Raw genomic sequence first — 19,738 nt, 5'->3', positions numbered from 1 at the left:
TGACATGTGACAAACATTTAAAAAATTTAATAGCATACACCATTAATTACAGAAGCTAATGAAAAAGAGTGTAAGTTACTTGCTCTTCTAACATTTTATAACGAAAAGTTACCATTAGACATATAATAAAATATAGTTGAAATGCAGAAAATAAGTTTTGTGTTCATTATCTTTATGGCTAATTCTGCAGTAGGGGTACTATACAAATAATGATAACAATAGTAATAATGGAATAATTTTTATTAAAGAAAATATTTCGTTAAGAGAGGTACCAGAATAGTTATTATTGTTAAAACATGTACAAGCTATAGTAGCTGAATTCACTTAAATTAATACAACAACTTTAATTACAAGAATTCTGAGTTACAAATGTACAGAAACCTTTTATTCATGAGTGAAACAGCAGCATGGTCACAGTCAGGGAGTACAAGCACACATACTGCACAAAGCAGTCTGATAAACTATTCTCAGACCCAATTTGATCAATGACATTAGGCTGAACATTTGTGTTTCAAAGAAGTTTTATAGAATCAGACTTCAGCAGACTCTTAGCAACAGCAGTACAATTGCAATTTAAACTAGAAATGCATGCAAAGCAGAAGCAATGACATTTACATTTGTAAAGCTGTTCTGTTAAGCAGCAGTAAGCAAGGCCTTGCTTACTATGGTAGGAAAGAAAGAATGTGCAAAAAGTGAACCATTTTCCTCTTGCTCTTGTCAGAATGCTATTTACTGCAGAAAGCTTTTTAGTTTAATGTTTGCAGCAGGATTCTTGAACTGGTATTCTGCATACACAGCCCAGTCCTCTTAGAGATTGCCACCATTTACAGCAGTAAATTCTGAGAAAATAATATGCCACAGGTTGTTCTTGTATTGATTAAGGCATCACATGAATATAAGATTGTGTGAAGGAAACAAGATGTGAAGCAAAGTTGCTAGGCAAAAACATGTAATATATAAAGCTGATGAAATGCTCAGAATTAATGGTGTTCCCAGAAATATTACTAAATATTAAAGTGTAAAGAATAAGCCTTACAGGCCTGTGGAGAAACCCTGATGAAGTCTTGAATTCATGAATCTATATGAAAGCAACGCAACAGTATCTGGGGAGCCTCAATACAAGAGTGAAATGATTGTCATTAAATCCAAAACCAAACCAAGGAAAGCCCAGCCACAGAGATGAGAAAGGTAAACTGCAAAATACACTGATTTAGTTCTTGGTTTGCTGGTTTAAGTCCCTGAGGAACATGAAGAACAGTCATGGCAGACCCGGGAAGGTGAGTTTGAAGTAGGTGCTCCTCTCTGCATGCAGATTACAATCACATAAAAGCAGAGAGGAGCAGAGAAGAAATAAAGGTATGAAAAAGTTTAACATTGTCTTGTCTATGTCTACATACTCTGAAGGAAAAGTACCTCTAGACCAGGCTTCAACAAAGTGTGTGGTTTCTGTGGATGAAAAGTGGACAGAAGTTCTACACAAAGATCCACAGGTTTTTCTGTTCAGGCCTGTCTGACATAAAAGCAAATAACCTAGATGGTGGCAAGGGCATATATTAGTCCCAAAGGCAGCTTCGGATCACATAAAGCACAGCAGACAAAACTTTGCCCTCAAGGTGAAACAGCTCTGGACTAAAGTTACTGTCTAAATCCCAATGTTTCTTCAGTACCAATAGAATTGAAGCAGCTTCCTGCTAATGACACAGTAACGCTGTTTATACCAAATGTATACACCGTGTATTGCCCTCTACGAAATAACATTTGTTTAAAATAGGTAGAGTCAGTCAGATTAGTACATATTCAAAGAAACAATTCCTTCTGGTAGGATTGCTCCCAATCCATACAGACACATTTCCAAAACAACGCTAGTGTAAAAAGACTTGCCTGTAGCAGGCTGCAGGTAGCTCCCAAGACAAATAAACCCTCTATAGGACCTATAGGCCCTAATTACTCTTGTCTTGAAAGGCAGCTGAGTAGTAGTTTAGGGTTTTAATTTCAAGGATTTCTATTTCAATAAATCATTGGGGTTTAGTAGCACTGCAAAATTATCTTTTTTGTTGTTGTTGGGGGTTTTTTTGTTTTGTATTGGGTTTTTTGGGGTATTTTGATTCCAATGTAATACGCTGTCCATGAGGAATCCTAATGATCCCACAGGCCTAATGAAACTGTAGTAAAAGGCCAAATATATATTCCTTCATTTTACTGAAGCAGAGAAAGTCCTGTTTTCCAAATCATATAATTTTTCCACAATATAAAAAAAATCTAATAAAATAAAAAATCTACATGCTGACTTTAAGGATTATTTCTTCCATTTGCTGTTACCCTTCTATCCATATACCTCATTATCATCAATTGGCCTAGAACTGGTCACAGTTCTGAGCTGAACTCTGGAAAAAAAACCCCAACAGAACATGCACAGAAGGTTACTCTGCACAGATCTTTCAGGCAGGTCACTCTTACAGAAATACAGTGGAACTATAGCTTCTTTAATATGATGTCTTCATACTTTGTTCTTTGATGATAGACCAAATACATTCAAAATTTATAAGCAGTTTCACAGCACATGATAGGAAAACATTCTACCAATTTTATACTGCTGTGCAGCGTTGCTGTTTTTATAATTCTTTAAGCATTAAGATGCTTAATGCATGGTTTAAGCAGCAGAAGTGGTGTATACTTTTGCATTAAAACATGCACTACTATGAACAAAACCACTTTTATACTGGATTTTTCAAGCCAATTTATGTAGCTAAATCCAGGCTACAGCTCTCCTTAGCTAAGTTGGAGGAGCTATGTGAATAAAGACTTTACAGAAGTAATTACTGCTATTTGTGCATGTTTTGCATTAAGCTTTATATGCTCAGACACTCAGTGTAGTATTGCTTCCCCATCCATAGACAGCATAAGATGTACTTTCTTCAAGCCTACCAAGACAGTCAGTGAGGTGCTGCAGATGGATATACTGATATCATAGAGCTCAGAATCATATTCAGTGGATATATATTTATTTTGCAATTATCTGAGAGCAATTTAGATTTGAATAGGCAAAGAAGGGGGAAAAAGATCTCCAAGAAGCAACACTTTAGCATAGTGAATTATTCCTGGAAATTCTAGGATACAGTATTTAATGGGTATTCTATTACCTTCCCCTTTGTATGAGTTCCTAAAGCTCCAGGTACACTCACAATTACTGAACAGTAGTATATTTCCTGACAATATAATGCTACTTAAAAAAAAAAAAAAAAAAAAAAGATAAATAAAGAAAAAGCAAACTACTACAGATGGATCCTAGCCACTTCCCACTGACATTAATGGAAGCAATTTGCCTAAAATTTCAATTCATTTTTCTTTCTAAATTTCAGAGGTGGTTTTAAGTGTAATTTTCTAAAACCACATAATGTATTTTGCTTTTTATTATTCAGTCTGTCTGAGGCTCATTCAGATCTTATTTTTCCTCTTGGCAAATTTTTGTACAGATAGAAGAAAATCTACAGGAAGAATGACAATTAGGGATTATAGACATGAGAGCATAAACATCAATTACCTTCTTACAAAACAGGAATTCAAGTAATATTTAGTCTGCATTAAGACGTAATTATGGGTAAAATTGTAGTCTATCTACCAGCATTGATTAAAACCAGTATACTGAGACATTGTTAGGTTACAAAGAGGTTGTTTCTACCGTTCATCTTAAAAGAGAAAATAAGGTAGTGTAGCAAAGCAAAAGAGAAGTTCATGATATGAATATTAATCAATTGCAACTGCCCTTTTGTAATGTGTTCAATTCTATGTTTGAGGAATACATTCATTTAAACCAGAGTTTTGATGAAAGGTTATGTCATATTACCTACTGTGTGACATTTAGTAAACTAGAAAGTAAAATTAGGATCATATTTTCTTCTACTGAATCTTAGAAAACTCAGGATTAACTCAGTATTTGATTGGTGAATTTCAACTTATTTTTCAAAATTAATTATGAAGTGCAGCTATATACTCTGCAGATATACTAACAATTGATTATAGCTTTTCTACTGTGCAGTAAGCAATGTACTGTAAAGCTTTTAGCTCTTTTCTCTTGGCATTCATGTTGAGAACAATTAGCTAAAAAAAACAGGTTGCAGAGAGCTGAAACAACAATCTAATAAATAGCTGAAGTTCTAATCTAATTGATATTTTATTTTTAATTACAGTTCCTTCATATATATATATATATATATATATATATACATATATAAGACATTTATTTTTCTTCCCAGTCTTTAACTGATACACATAAACAAAAATAAAGTAGACTCTGTTATGAATAATAAACTTTGAATAACGTCCTGAAAATATTTCCTCATACCAAAGCAATGAGTTTGAATTTATTCCACCTAATGATGGAGTAGCTCCCAGAAAGCAGCCACTGGCAAAACAAGACAGATATATCCAAATGGTAATCTCTGTTCTTTACTAATTGCTAATTATAAACCACCAAAAGAAATTTTTGAAAATATGAAGGTATAGCAAATATTTGAAGATTCAGTGAGTTCTTTGAAAGGCATGCTTTACTCATGCCTCACTTAGAGTAGGAATGAAGAAACAATGAAATAAATAGGTGAGCTTTATATGGAAAGTCAGACTGACCAATGCAATGGTGTCTCAGACCTTTCTAAAAATACCACTGACTATCTGTTACAGGTGGGATTAGTCCTTTACTGTTTTGGGGATCAGCTTATTAGGTTATTATCAGTAATACAGTAGTTATTATTAATTTCAGAATTGTAGCATCAAGTTATGAAACACCAAATAATGACACATATACCAACAAGTTGAATACATTCTATTAAGACTATGTAGTATTAGTGATTTTTACTTGCATTGATGTATGACAATAATCCTCAGGTAATAGTAATAGAAAGTAATGGCATTTTCATGAAACATTAGTGAAATAGAAATTTCACTGATGCCTCAAGAGAGTGATAAGCATTACTTATCCCCAGAAAATAGACTGGAATTATAGGCTGCTTATTCCAGGTTACATAAGCAGAGTTATAATCAATACATAAAACAAATTACAAATAATCTTTGTTTGGTTTGTTTTCATTGGAAGAAGAGGCACAGAATAAGCTTGTTAGAGTTTTATTACTTCAAATACTATTTTGTTAGAATGCATTGGGCAGGGGAATTAAATTCCACAAAGTCGTTTGACAGAACTGACAATGAACATTAAGCAGGATGCTCAGAGGACTGAAGCACCTCCCCAATGAAGACAGGCTGAGAGACCTGGAATTTTTCAGCCCACAGAGAAGGCAGTGGGGTTGCAACTAGCTGATCTTTAAGATATGTTCAAGGCCAAACCATTCTATGATTCTGTGAGTAGTTTTAATGAAGTCAAATAGCAACATTTTTGTATTACTAAAGTTTGGGAGAGCTTTGTTTTGAATATTATGTTTTAGACATTGAACTTCCATGTTCTTAACAGTATAGTTCTTTAACTGTAGTTGTATCAAGGCATAACTTTAAGAAAAAAATATGTAATTGGACATCTTTTCACCAGGCTGTCATTAAGCTCTCCATTTCCTTTGCGTCAGGCCTAAGCACAGATATCAAAACCTTAAAGGTTTTCAATTGGTGTCCTATCCTTCAGCCTCATTTTTTGAAAGGAGACTGGGGCTTTTTGATGTTGTTACTAATGCTGCTGTTTGGGTTTTAATAATAATGGAAAAAAAAACTGAAACTGAAAGACATCACATTCCTTTAGCTCATGGTTGAAGGGATTTGAATATTCTGATGGATGTAGAGCCCTCTCTGGTATGATATACCATGGAACCAGTTATCAGGAACAAATACAATGCCCTGAGTGGACTACTCATACGATCCCATCAGCAATTATAAAAGAGAAAAAGTAACATGTCATAACAACTACTGTGATCTAGCAGTCATCTTACCCAGAGCTGAAGGCATTTTAAGGTAAATAGCCTATTTCAGTAAGTTCACGAGCTAAGAGACTTTCTTACTGCTATTTTGCTTTATAAACAATGGGGATGAAGCCACTGACTTTTCTGGTTACAAAATTCTCAAAAGAAAAGGCTGCTGAAGAGAGCCAAATCAAATATGCCTAAACCAACACACATAAACACAGATCAATACTTCTTACTATGCCTCCTTGAAATGATTTCAAATGAAAAAATTTAAACAAATCAGGATAATAAATGCTAAGAAATTGCTTAGCTATTGTGATGGCAAATATTTGTGCTGCCAAAATTACAAAAGCCATGGTTCACAGGAGGTACAGATGGGTTATTTAACCTGACATCTTCATAACATAAAATCAGAACAGTGGCTAATGTAAAAGAAAAAAGAAGAAAAATATATAGTACTACTTAATTAAATATGGTTTTATCTAAAAAATATCAATTTTTGCTCCCAGTGCATATCACACACTTAGTAAAACTATCACCGTTCAAAATGACAACTGAAAACTTAGAAAAAAGTAAGAAATGTAGAAGAAATAGTTCAAAATAGTGATATATTTTCCCACTCCTAAAAGGAGGTAATTAATTCTGACCTTGTTTTTCTACTGCATGTATAGGAATAAAAGTATTAAGGATGTTTTAAAATATGGATATTGAAAAGAAATATGGATGCAAAACTTAATACTTAGCGAATTTAAGAGGAGTCTAATAGTGCACAAATATTGTTATTTGATTTTATACTAAAGCCCAATGTAAGAAAGAGCTTTCCTTCTTTCTTTTATTGCTGTATACCAGTGTTACACTTCCTCAGTTGGGAATACATCACTGTATACTAATATTTAAAAAGGTAGTGAGTTGATGCTGGCTGGATGGCAGCACCCACCAAAGCTGTTCCACCACTCCTCTCCATAAGTGGACAGCAGGGAGAAAATATAATGAAAGGTTCATGAGTTAAGGACTGGGAGAGATCACTCACCAAATACTGGCACAGGCAAAATAGACTAGAATTAGGGATATTAACTGAATTTATTGCGAACAAAATCGGAGCAGGATAACGAGAAGCAAAATAAGACCTTAAAAACACCTTCCCCCCACTCCTTCCCGAGTTCTACCTGTTCTGCCCCAGCAGTGCAGGGAGATGGGGAGTGAGGGGTTTGGTCAGCTCATCACACATTGCTCCTGCCATTGCTCAAGGAGAGAGCCCCTTCCCCTGCTCCAGCATGGGCTTCCTCCCCTGGCAGACAGTCCTTCATGAAGTTCTCCAACCTGAATCCATCCCTTCTGCAACACTTCCCCACATAATGCTGCTGCTGTAACACGGGTCACTCTTCCCCAGGGTGCAGTCCTTCAGGCACAGTCTGCTCCAACACGGGTTCCCCACGGGGTCACAAGTCCCACCAGGAAACCTGCTCCAGCAGGGGCTCTCCTCTCTCCGTGGGTCTGCAGGTCCCTGCCATCCTTCTTTCAGGCATCACCAGCTGGGGTGTGGGGTGTGGGTCTCCTTCATGGGCTGCAGGTGCATCTCTGCATCCCGTGCTCCTACATGGGGGGCACAGCTGCTTTACCATGGTTTTCACCACGGCTGCAGGAAAATCTCTGCTGGGGCACCTGGAACACCTCCTCCCTCTCCTTCTGCACAGACATTGGTGTCTGCAGAGCTGCCCCTCTCACTTACTTTCATTCTGCTCTTGGCTTAGTGCAGTTATATCTGCACAATAACTTTCCTTCCTTCTTAAATACCTTATCACAGGGGCTAGCACCGTTTCTGGTTGTCTCAGCCTTGGTCAGCAGTGAGTCCATCCTGGAACCAGCTGACACTGTCTCTGTCAGACATGAAGGAAGCCTCTGGCAGCTTCTCACAGAAGCCACTCCTGCAGCTCCCTGCTACAAAAATCAGGTCATGCTAATCCAACACAAAAACCAATGCTTAAAAGTACAAAATTATTTTAATTTAAAACCAGGATTTAAATAGACAAAGAAAAATAAAATTTTCACCTCTAGAATAAGAGGTGAAAAATAAACACAAACTAAGTTGATTATTATTTAGTTTAAAAAAATAATCTAGGATACAGTCCAGTTTGTCTAAATACCAATGAAACTGTTACACACCATATTTATTACTTAATATAATTTTATATTGACCTTTGAATATTATTTGTCATATTATAAGAATTGTCTATGCTACAGGATATCACTTTCATTTTAAGAAACCAAGATAATAAAGGGTAATATAAACAATAAAAGTCTACATCTTCTAGGCAATAAATAGAGGTATTAAATCCATGGGGAAAATGATCGAGAAAAACAAGCAACGGAAAAGAATAAATCAAAGCCTTCTATTTATAAAAGAATAAAAAAAAAAAAACATTCTATTTGTCCAATAGAAAAAAAATAAAGAGATGGAATTAAATTACAAAGTAGTCTTGAAGACCTGAATAAAAAGAGGCAACAAGGAAGTTATGAAAAAGAGCCAGATTTCATAAACACACACTTCAAGTATCTGGTGTGTTTCATGATCTCCGAAATCCAAACTGCATAAATTTAAACAGGAACAAATCACCTCAAGTATATATATATTTTAAAAAAAAATCTCTCCTGACTCTGTTTTGCTATTACTGCAATTGCAGTTTGTGATTACAATTTGCCATTATAATAGAATATGAAAAAGCATGCTAGTCAAGAATCTGAAATGATAGCTGATACAGATTGTGTTTGCATTAACTTCCAAATACCAGAAAGGTAAAAAAACATTTCTTATCTATACAGAGGGTAACTGGAAATCCTCCTCCTAGGATTCAATGTGAGAAGGCCAAGCTGACTGGAGAAGATAATTACATTGCCTCCATATACCAGCATGTTATATTTCATTCTTTGTTGCTAATCTGGCATGTGAAATTAAAAATAAAAAAAAACAATGCTAATCAAAAGGTAGATAATACATGTGAATCTCCTCACTCCTGAAAATATTTGGTTGGGAATAATCTTTTGCACAGTGATGATGTTCAGTAAAGGAACAGAAAAGATAGACACAGCAAAAGGTTCAGCCCAGTAGTTAAGAGGCACCTTTGCTCCCTGACTGGGCCTCTTGGTTTCACTACAAGTTTATAGATAGTCATTGCTAATAAGTATCAGCAGGCATCTTGAAAGGAGGAATCAGCCTTGCCTTAATTCCAGATTTTGACACTCCGCACTCCCCAGTGACTGACTAGTTGGAGGAAGGATTATAGAAGCAACTTTTCTAAGACTTAAAAAGTGCTTTGAGCAGGTAGTGAGAGACAGCAGAAATAAAATGTTTCATTGATATTAGGTTGTTAAGGAACAGTGATTGCAATGGGTTTAAAAAAAAAAAATTGCCCATGCCTTTTTAATGCTATTGCCCACAGGAAATATCAAATTAGATTTCAGAATCTCCTCCCTTCCCCAAAAAAAGAAAATAAAATAAAAATTAAACCAAACCAAAGAAACAACAACAAAAAAAGACTTCTGGACTACACTTACAAGTGATTAAGGGGCAAAAAAAGTAAAACCGAATCTTGCTTCTTCTAATCCTGGAATATGCATAGGACATAGATACTGGGCTCATGGAGCCTCAGAAGGAAGAAAATTCTCATGTTACTTTAGAGCTGAGAACAGCAGTGACATGACAGCAAAAGCTCTGTTCTTAGTCCTCAGGATTCACTGCTCATCTTCAATAGATTTTTTTCCCTTCTCTCTCTAGGACAGGGGATTTTACAGGATCAAATTTTATGACTTCTCAGATCCTGCAAGCAAACAGATTTTCCAGATAGAAATTGTGAGCTATAAATCTCAGGTTGTTTGGAGACCAGACAACACAGGGAAAGCACAGGCTATTTTTGAATCCCGGAATACTACTTTCTGCACATTTCTTTCTTGGCCATGACACCCTAAATGACAATAAAATCATTGAACACTCAGGCTGTCTATATTTTACAGGCGTTTCAGTACTCTTAGTAGCGGGAGATAATTTTATAGACTTTGGGCAAAAACCTAAAAGTCATACATGGGTTTTTTCTGTGCTTATGCATTCAAATTTGCTTTTAATAACATGGGACAGAAGCTTATGTTCTTCTTTTGCTTTTTTTTTAGTTCAAAGTCATTATTGCTTAAACGCTTCTAAACTGAATCTAATTCCAATGTAACCTAAACCCCTCTAACCTGATCTAGCCCTGAGCCCTAATTTAACATGAATTGGGGTTGAACAAATGAAACAAAGAGCAGCAAATAGCAACAGTAAGTAAGGAAGGAGAGAGGGAAAAGAAAGAGAGGAAGGTTTTTTATAGGAGGTTAAAATGAATACTATAGTCTGGAAAAATATCACAGACAAGAGTGAGGATTGCACAGCTGAGTCACTTTCTCCTTGCCCTTTGGTAAAAACAAGATGAAAACAAGGCTGGAAAGAAGCCTGAATCAACAGGTCACCAGAAACCAGTGAAAGCTGGCACAGCCCCTTTGCTGTATCCTCCATACACTCCTGCTCAGCTTGACAACAGAAGCTCTTTTCTGATCCAGCATCCTGCACAGGCCAAGGCTGAGGCTGAGGCTGAACTCTGGCTTCCCTGGATTCTCCCGTCTCTCTGCTCCCACCCATGCTGTCAGGGCAGTGCTTGCTCTCAGTGAGGGCTTAGCTCTGACTATGGGAAACCTGACTGTCCTAACCTCAAAGTTCAGCACTGGGCCTAAGTAAAAGGAGCCCAGGGGACAGGGACTGAGTTACATCTTCACAGACTGTCCCCTGAGACCAAAACTGAACTGCTCCCCACCCATGAGGACACCATTAACAAGGAGGAACTGTCACCAGTATTATTCCCTCCTAAGCCATGTGAAACACCTGGCTTGCCAAGGAGGGTTGTGCATGCATGTGTTAGTTAGATATGCAGAGCTGGCAGGCTCTGGAGTATACATATGGATGTACAGGCTATATTCCATATTTCTTAGCGTCTGACAGAGAATCTGCAGCCAACTGTTGCCATTCTGTTGGCTGCCACCTGCCTGTTTATACCTGGAAATCTCAGAGCATAAACTCTTTCACTGATGACACTGCATAAACATTGGTCTCTGTCAGAGGCATGCAAATTACAAGAAGAAAATTCATTAGGATGCTAAAAATACTTCCTAACAATATCAGGTGGGAACCTAGGTATTAACAAATTGCTCACATTACTTCAGCAGCAATGCAAGAAGACTCCCAAATGGAAAGTACCTGACAAACTTTTCCAGTGTTTTGACAAATGAAGAACCAAGGATTACCCAGCTCAACAAGAAATTCACATGCTGTTCAGACACAGGCTAGTACTTTTCAGCATAACCACGTAAATGTAAGTCGTGGCAGATAAACAAGGGAAGGAGACTGAAAACAACTTGGAGGAGTGATTTGTAATAATCATTCTCAGTTCTGGTTCAAGAGAACTCATCTCTTCATGGGTTTGAATATGTCATATATGCACAATGCAGTCAAACATTTGATCTTCATTACCATTGTAACAGCCATGATAATGAACATCACTGTAATTAATGGTGAATTATAATGAAGCACATAATCAAAGAACATTAGGACCTTTGGAGGTCACCCCGTCACACCTCCCTGCTCAAGCATGGTCACCCACAACAGGCTGTCCCAGACCCTGTCTGGACAGTTTTTAAATATCTGCAAAGATAAAGACTCAACAAACTCTCTAGGCAATCTGTTCCAGTGCTAAAAGTAAAATTAAGTTTTCTTATGCATATTTTTTTTCTATTTATAAAGTTTTTTCCATAGAAAAGCTGTTCTTATGATTTCAGATTATCATATATACAGACTAGATTCCTACTTGTAATTTCTATGCATGAGAAGCTGAAATCATTCATAATCCCTTTTAAAACAATACAACCTTTATGATATGAATGCCTGTTTCCACCACAAACACAATCATTATTTCAAGATAATACCTAAGTACCAACAGGATTGCTTTTCCCTGCAGGTTGACATTTAAAGTTGCTCTGGTTGGACTATTGTTCAAGACAGATAAATTCCCCTTTATTAGAGCAAGAGAGATTAATCTTTTTTCTTTTTTTTAATCTTTGCACACATAAACTTGCATACATATTGCCTGATCAAAGCAAATATAACTGCATAAATTCATTATCATCTGTTTGCAGTAAGAATTCTATCGGCATAACTTAATCTAAGCAGTTGATTTATTAAGTGTTTGATTGAAGCGGAAAGTTTTTTACCATATTATTTACATTTTGAGTATGCCTATCTGTGCCAAAGTTGGTTTTAAAAATTGACTTTAGAAAAGTTTTACATTCCTAGGGTTTTTTTAATAGAAACATATGTCCCTAATACCAAAAGCTGAACTATACTAAACCAATTTTTATCTAGACATATTGCCTAAGGAAAAACCAACCATATTTTTCAATACAAAGTTTTATATCAAGTTTTAATTATTTGTATGTTATCTGCATATGTCTAAGTGTGATTCCCCCAATATTAAACTTTAAAAGTTTATGACAGCCTATTCCAAGAATTATATGAGAGTTATCAGTATATTAAAAGCATAATTAAGAAATAGCAACACATGAATAGTTCCACATTCATTAAGACCAGAGACCATCTAACCTAACATATAATGCTAATTATACCCCATATTTTGTCCTTCATTGCTTTCACAGTCTTCATGGTTTTCTACTGGGGCTTTTTGCACATGTGATTTCTCTATCACATGATTTATTCCATGGTTTCATTACTAGTCTCTCTTTTCCTTCCAGATTTCGAAGTCCTTTTCTTGTGCTATTTTATTTTAGTTTTCTCACAGCTGTCAAATGGAAATAAAGTGACGAGACAAAGTTTTAAATAATACTCAGCATAAAAATCTGTGTGCTGATACAGTTATTTATTTCCTTGACTGTGGCCTGTTTCAGTCTTACTCTGACTGAGAACATTACCTAGAGGGAGCATAATTGTATGATTTTAAGATTTTACTTTCTATCTGTTAAGAAACTTTTTGTATTTAATTTACTTAGCATATATTAATTTGCTAATAGGCAAGTATTTTACTTGTTTGAGAACTCCTGCCGCCAGTTCCTCTTTGTATGTTGAGATAGAATCACATAATATTGGGTCTTTTTATCAAACTGAGAACTAAAAAGAAATATTTTTCATACTTTACAAAAAAGTACTGAGAAATAAAACTAGCAGTATCTTGAAACATTATTAGACACTAACATTTAGAATTTCTGGCTATAATTCAGACCTTTTACTTGTAGCACAAAAATTCAGAAGGGCAAAATTTTTTTTAACATCTCTGTTGGCCTGACTGTAGGTCTTAAGGTACCTCAGATGTTGCTCCCATGACTACCATGCCAAGAAAGAATTAAGTTTATCAGAACTAGCCTAACTTTAGACAGCCCATGGAAATATAACAGCCTTTTCCCTTGTTTTAAAGAACAACCACAGAAGTTTCCCTTTCAGCTACCAGTAGAAAGGCAGCTGAGAACTGTTTTGGGAGTCCCGGATTCATGACAAAGGAGCATCAGGTGGGCAAAATTTGAATGGCACTTAGTAGTTGGATATGGGAAGCGTGTAACTCAAAAAACATCTGCACTTTGCCCTGGTCCAAAACTGCTAAATTCAGCAAGCCCTGGGAACATCTACCTCTTGCAAACAAGCTTCTATTCATCTGTTAACTTCAGCACCACTCTTCTTTGGTGGGCAGTTTCCCTGTATGCTGCTTGGACCGGAATTCACTGAGGACTGTGACAAGTCATTGCCTTAAGCAGATGCTGACAGTTGCTGTAAGAGAGAGCCTCTCCTGGCTCCCCCTCTGAGTTTCTGTTGATATAACTCATCTCTAGTTTTTGAAGCTAAAACAGATCTTATCTCATTCCCTTTGAAAAAGTTAATTTCTGAACATTACTCCAATAAACACAAAAAAGACAAGGCTAGAATGTAGTTTATCCCTTGACTGTGGAAGAAAAGGAAGAATATAAAAGAGAATAATCCATACCTTGTGTCGTAATCTTACTAGGGGCTGATATGGCCTAAAGCTGTATCCTTCCTTGACTGGCCACCCCTCTGCTCCCAGCAAAATGCATCCAAGAAGTAAAACAGTGGACCACCACATAAACATCTTTACAGGTCTGTTTCTGTGAAAATAAAATGAACAAGTTCAGAGATGCAATATTACTTTAGCATAAACTGTATAAGAAAGGTTTACAATACTGACAATCCAATTGTGGACTTGAATGAATTTAGTAGATATAGGACAATCCATCTGGAACAACAGCAAAGAGAAAAAATGATGGTAGTATTTGGGACAGCAGTATCAATTCCATTGTGCTGAACTGAGAATTTTCCCATCTCATATGAGGGAGTCACTGAGGAAACAACCAGGAAAAGTCAAAGAAAAGACAGAACGTAAAAGAAAATCAATGGTGAGAAATGCAATAAGTTTTCTCAGATGAAAGAAAAAAACTTATAATCAATCACATGTTCATCAACTTATTATTTTAAATGCGGCCTCTTGTGATGCACTATTCACAACCTAAAAGTTTACAATAATCATACTCACAGATTTATAGATACATATGGCATGAGAGGTACCTTGTATGGTTCCTAATGGATGTACACATATACATTACATAAGTGGTTTCATAACCTTTTAGAGATACGCAATATTTATTATTGATATTTAGCATTTGTGTTGAAACCATCATGTTAAACAGACAACACAGCAAACTGATCTCCATTACCTCAAGATACTCCCAAGTCAGTCTGCTAGCCTATATTATTTAATCCTTCATTATGGGGCAGAGATGAGCCACTTTCATGCATGAGTGGAGGTTTTTTTCCCTTTCTACTTTGCTTTTAGTTCACTTAGCCTGCCAGTGCAGAAACCTCTGATAAGAATCAAGATATACAGGAATAAGCACAAAACATCACAAGAGTGCCCTAGCAGCCCAGACTGCACACCGAATTTTGAAGTCTTGCCTGACATTTTCTTTTCTATGGGAAATCATCTGAGCATAAAATGTGAACAAATTGGGGATCACTTATTATCCTGTATAATTTACAGTCATGCTTCTGGCAATACTGTTACACAAACTGTGGTTTTGATTCCTATCATTCCTCACATAGCAGTAGTCTTCACAGTCACCTCAAGGCAGAGAGACTGAATAGAATTAATTCCTGTGGAGATATTACATGTAGTAAATGGACTCCACTCTTACCTCTATTCACAGTCTCAGTAACAGATCCTACTTAAGTCTGCTACCCTTCCCTGGGGACTACTCTACCAAACTTGGTGAAACCACTACAGGTCTGTTTCATCCTCATTGCAGCTGATTTTTACCAGCCTGCCTTGCCTTCACACTTGTAATTCAAACAAAAGCTCGACATTAATACACCATATTACTCTGACATCACTTACCTTTTGTTCCACCTAACCCAATCTCATTCTGGCTCTCCCTATTAATCAAACTCAGCATTTCATCTCATTTATCATTACTTTTTCCAACAGTTTCCGTGTCAATTACTTTTCTTTGTCACTCCAGCTTTTCTAATATACACAGTAGAAGTATCTCTCTTAGGAGAACTTGCACAGAATACGTTAAGCAGAGCATTATTTGAAACACAGAAAACAAGCTCTATTACAGAGGGATATTTTGCATAAATAACTTGAGGCTTGTTCTTCTACACCTGTTCAGTAACGGGATATTATAGTGAGGATAGGAAATGACACAGTGAAATTTTCTTTTTGAGTTACCCTCAATCTTCCACCAAAACAGAAGAGCTAATCAGGTGTCCTGGTGGATCTTTGCTATGGTTAATCTAGCTTACTGACAGGAAACACCAAAAAAAGACTGCTTCAGAACTCCGAGGATTCAAGTACATGACAGTATGGCATTTTCCTTCACTGACTATGCTGGTTCTCAGTATCACTGTTACTGGAAAAGTAAGTCCATTAAAAAAAAAAAAAAAAACACAGAACAAAAGAAATATGAAAAATCAGAATCTTGATTTTTAATCTCAAAGAAAACATCTATTTGTGCTTGTTGAAATTTTTTTAAATACTTAATTGTTGACTTTCAAGGCCAGAATCAGATTTGTTTAGCACTTGTGCATGCTAAGACTAGCATGCTTGAACTTTTGGCCCCTTTGTGCACTTCTGGAATACCTCTCTGTACAATGAAAATTTGGTTGGAAAACAGTCATTTCACAGAAGGTTGTAAGAGCAGCCACATTCCACCACCCACCCACAAACTGAATAGATTTTAGTCTCATGTGGTGTAAAAGAATAGAGTCCTTATAGTTTTGAAAATTGTTTGACCTTGAAAGGCTCATGCTTTGTACTTGTATAGAACAGAAAATTATTACATGCTCAGTTTCTGACTTTATTGCCTGATACTTGGATGAACACTTACAACACAAATTTACAAAGTAAGCTTTTTGGACACATGCCACCTAAAATACCAAAAGTATGCAGAGTCTGTGCAGTTATGTTTTGCCTTTTTAGAATTTAAAATATCCGCCTTTTTAAGTAGCATACATTTTCTGTTGAATTTATTGGATATCTTAAATGATTTTTTTTACTTATTACAAAAAACACAGCTCTCCTTAATACAGTATTATTATGAAGCCTTTATTATGAGAAAAACTATTATCTGTCCTAAGGACTTACATTGTTAGTGAGTTGAACTGAGATCAGGAATAAAAATGACTTTTCAAAGCCTCATCACAACTCCAGATCTTGGTGCTGCATACAGCCAAACAGAAAGAAATAAGGTATCAAGACTATATATTCATGTTGCCTAAATTTGCCTCTTTCTTATTCTACTTGCAGGTACAGCCTAAATTATCAGCAAAGAGGGTTTTTAATTTTGTTTTAATATTGTATTATCAAGAAATCAGATTTGTTTTTGAAAAATTGTTATATCATGCATTCTGAGGCAAAATTACATATTTTTGAACTCAAATTTACATTAATGATCTAGACTCTCTATTCATTATTATAATCTAGCAGAACTTGATCTTTCAGTGTTTAGATTACATTATTCTCTATTTTTAACTTCATTAATTACATATTTGTGAAAGAACTGCTTCTAGGTTTTATTATATATATATACATAATATATATATACATATATATTATATGTCTACTTTTATTTTCACTGAAGACTGTTGGCTCTTTACACTCATATAACCATGTCTGGAAATCTGATTAGTTTACTTGGCTCTCTATTCTCTCTTTAAGCAGATACTCTGCATTTTCCTGTTTCTTTCTCTGCACATTTCTCACATATAGCATGGACTACAGATTAAAATGGAAAAAACTTAAAAATTATAAAATATTCCAGTACATATTTTAACTGTACATATTTTAACATATATATATGATTTTTCTGCCAGTAAACACCGAACTGAAATTCTTAAACAACTACTAGCAGTAACTCCCTATCATCCATTTTATTAATGAAAACAGTTAATTTACAGCTACTCATTGCATGTAAATAATTAGGGGGTGGGCTTCTCCCTAGCTGCACACAAATAAGTAGGGTGCTGAGTTTCTTTCCCCAATGTGCACAAATTCTTATTAACAATGAGCTTAATGTACTGTCTTAGCATCAAATTGATTGGCGTTATAGAAGTCTTATGTGCTATTTATCTTCCTTAGATTTTCCTCACAAGCTGAGGAGGAATGGAACGAAGGATGTGGAACAGATAATGGCTGTTCCTTATTTCTCACTGTACAGTAATTTCACCAGTATCAAATTTAGATTTTCCTTTCTGATTCTCAGAAGGCTCTGTCATTGCACTTTTTAGCCCATTTCCAGAGCATTCATGAATCTGATGTACTCTGCAATTTTCTCACTATTGATTTTTTCCCATTTCAATTAATTCTGATTTTTTTCCTTATAAATTATAATCTGTAAGAGGATTCTTTTATTCTGTGTCAAGTTTATATCTTAAAACACTTGGATGAGAAGCACTACTGGGAGAGCTATAGCTTCTGAACTGACAAAAGCAATATCTTAGGATATCTCTCTTGCCTTTTTTAGGTAAGGGAAATGGGACCCTTAAATAATTTTCAGAGATTGTTTTTTTAAGCAAAGAAAGCTACATGAAAAGTTCACAGTGTTTCCACCAGCACTCTGATGATCAGATCAGTCACTGCTGAGTCAGAGACAATTTCTTATAATTCTTAAGGAAATGTAATGCAAAACCTATATCTCCCTTCTCTCTCCTCCTAGTGCTTTTCCAATACTTTTCCAATACTTTGTGGAAAACAAACTAAATCCCAGTTCTGACACCTTACTTATGAATATCTAATAACAATTAATATATTCTACAATACCATAGTGATTGTTTCCTCTCAAAGTTATTATGAGTTCTAAATCTTCTCATCAGTTTATTGGTAATATAAATTTTGTTCTTTGCCTAACTTTTTCTTGTTGGACTAGGAAAGAGGTTGTTGCTATGAGAGTTTAGCAAATGCATAATAAGCACTACTTTACCTGTCCCCATGCTGTAATCTTCTCTGAGAAGATTGAAAAGATATAATATTTTACATAACCAGTTCCAAATGTGACAATGTGTATTTACAGTGTACTAAAAAAATATAATTCATGCAACCTGGCTTAGCCAGACTTTATATAAAGAGTTAAAACATATACCCAGTTACAAGAATGCCCTATTTTAAAATGCATACATACTTAAAATTAAGAACGTTGCCATTTTTAAAGCTCTTTTTTTCCCAGAATTTCTCAGCTAATATGCTCTGTTCTGTGTTGATAAATAGTGAGTAGCCAGGATATCTGGCTTTAAGAGCAGAGATATTCATTTGAAAATGTAAATATTCCACCTCAATAAACTGATATGATCAACTCAACACCTCTACAAAGTATAATAAATGAAATCTTAAATAATGGCCCAATCACTGAATTCCTCCTGCCTTTAAAAGAAAAGATACCAGATATTAACCTGGAATTATTTAAAAGGTCACTTTCAACATTTAAACATGCTCTCAGAAAATGTAAGTCTCCATCTTTTAGATATTATTAATCTGAAAATAAATAAGAATAAAATTAATTGTCTGTTTTGTGGGGATCAGAAAAAAGACCATAAGCTATGTCACCATATTCAGTGTTATTAATAGGTTTATAATACGGCTACAGTAATAAATATAAACCATGCTTCATTGCCTGTGACTTTGAGAATTTCATTGCATATCATGATGGACACAAATAACCAAGCATGAAAGACCACACTGCTACCATTTCTTAAGATGCTTTTATCTACCCTTATGGTTTCATGGTAGAAAACTAGCAGCAAAGAAAGAATATTCTTGTGTAGAGAAAATTATACTGCATTACCTTTGAATGAACAGCAGAAGTTTTAACTAAAAGCATGTCTTTTCCCATTAGCCTGCCTCTACCCTAGTGCCCACATCTTCACACACAGCCTGCCTTCAAGAACCTTACAACAGTTATCTTTACACCAAAAATGGGGCTCTTACAAGGTAGTCACAGTATCATATTCTCTTATGAACGTAGCTGAAATACATATCCAGCAATGTTTCTGCTTGTCAAAATGCGCCGTGGAGAGCAGAGCACAGCGTCATGAGGGCAGCTCTCAACCCCACGACTTCCTGACAGCTTGTGAGCGCTGCACACTTCATGCTGCCACCTTCCAGGCCTCCTCCAGAAGTGGCAGCTACACTCTGAACCAGTGGTTAGGTCACCTTAGCTACCTACAGCAGGCTTGGGGCTGGCAGCAGTGAAGTGCA

At 35.8% G+C, this 19,738-nt stretch overlaps 1 protein-coding gene across 5 annotated transcripts in view; it reads right to left on the bottom strand.

Moving 5' to 3' along the window:
• FSTL5 (follistatin like 5) overlaps positions 1–19,738 on the bottom strand; it is a 270,592-nt gene that overhangs the window by 232,717 nt on the left and 18,137 nt on the right. For all 5 annotated transcript variants that reach the window (XM_063156281.1, XM_063156280.1, XM_063156283.1 and 2 more), the window contains one exon: positions 13,961–14,099. In XM_063156281.1, coding sequence (XP_063012351.1) covers positions 13,961–14,083 — 123 coding nt within the window. In that variant the 5' untranslated portion in view covers positions 14,084–14,099. The remainder of the gene's footprint in view (positions 1–13,960; positions 14,100–19,738) is intronic.

The sequence above is a fragment of the Melospiza melodia genome, chromosome 5 (assembly GCF_035770615.1).
Source record: "Melospiza melodia melodia isolate bMelMel2 chromosome 5, bMelMel2.pri, whole genome shotgun sequence".
In the NCBI taxonomy this organism is placed as follows: Eukaryota; Metazoa; Chordata; class Aves; order Passeriformes; family Passerellidae; genus Melospiza; species Melospiza melodia.
The sequence above is the reverse complement of the archived record's forward strand: the minus strand, read 5'-3'. Positions and strand labels throughout refer to the sequence as shown.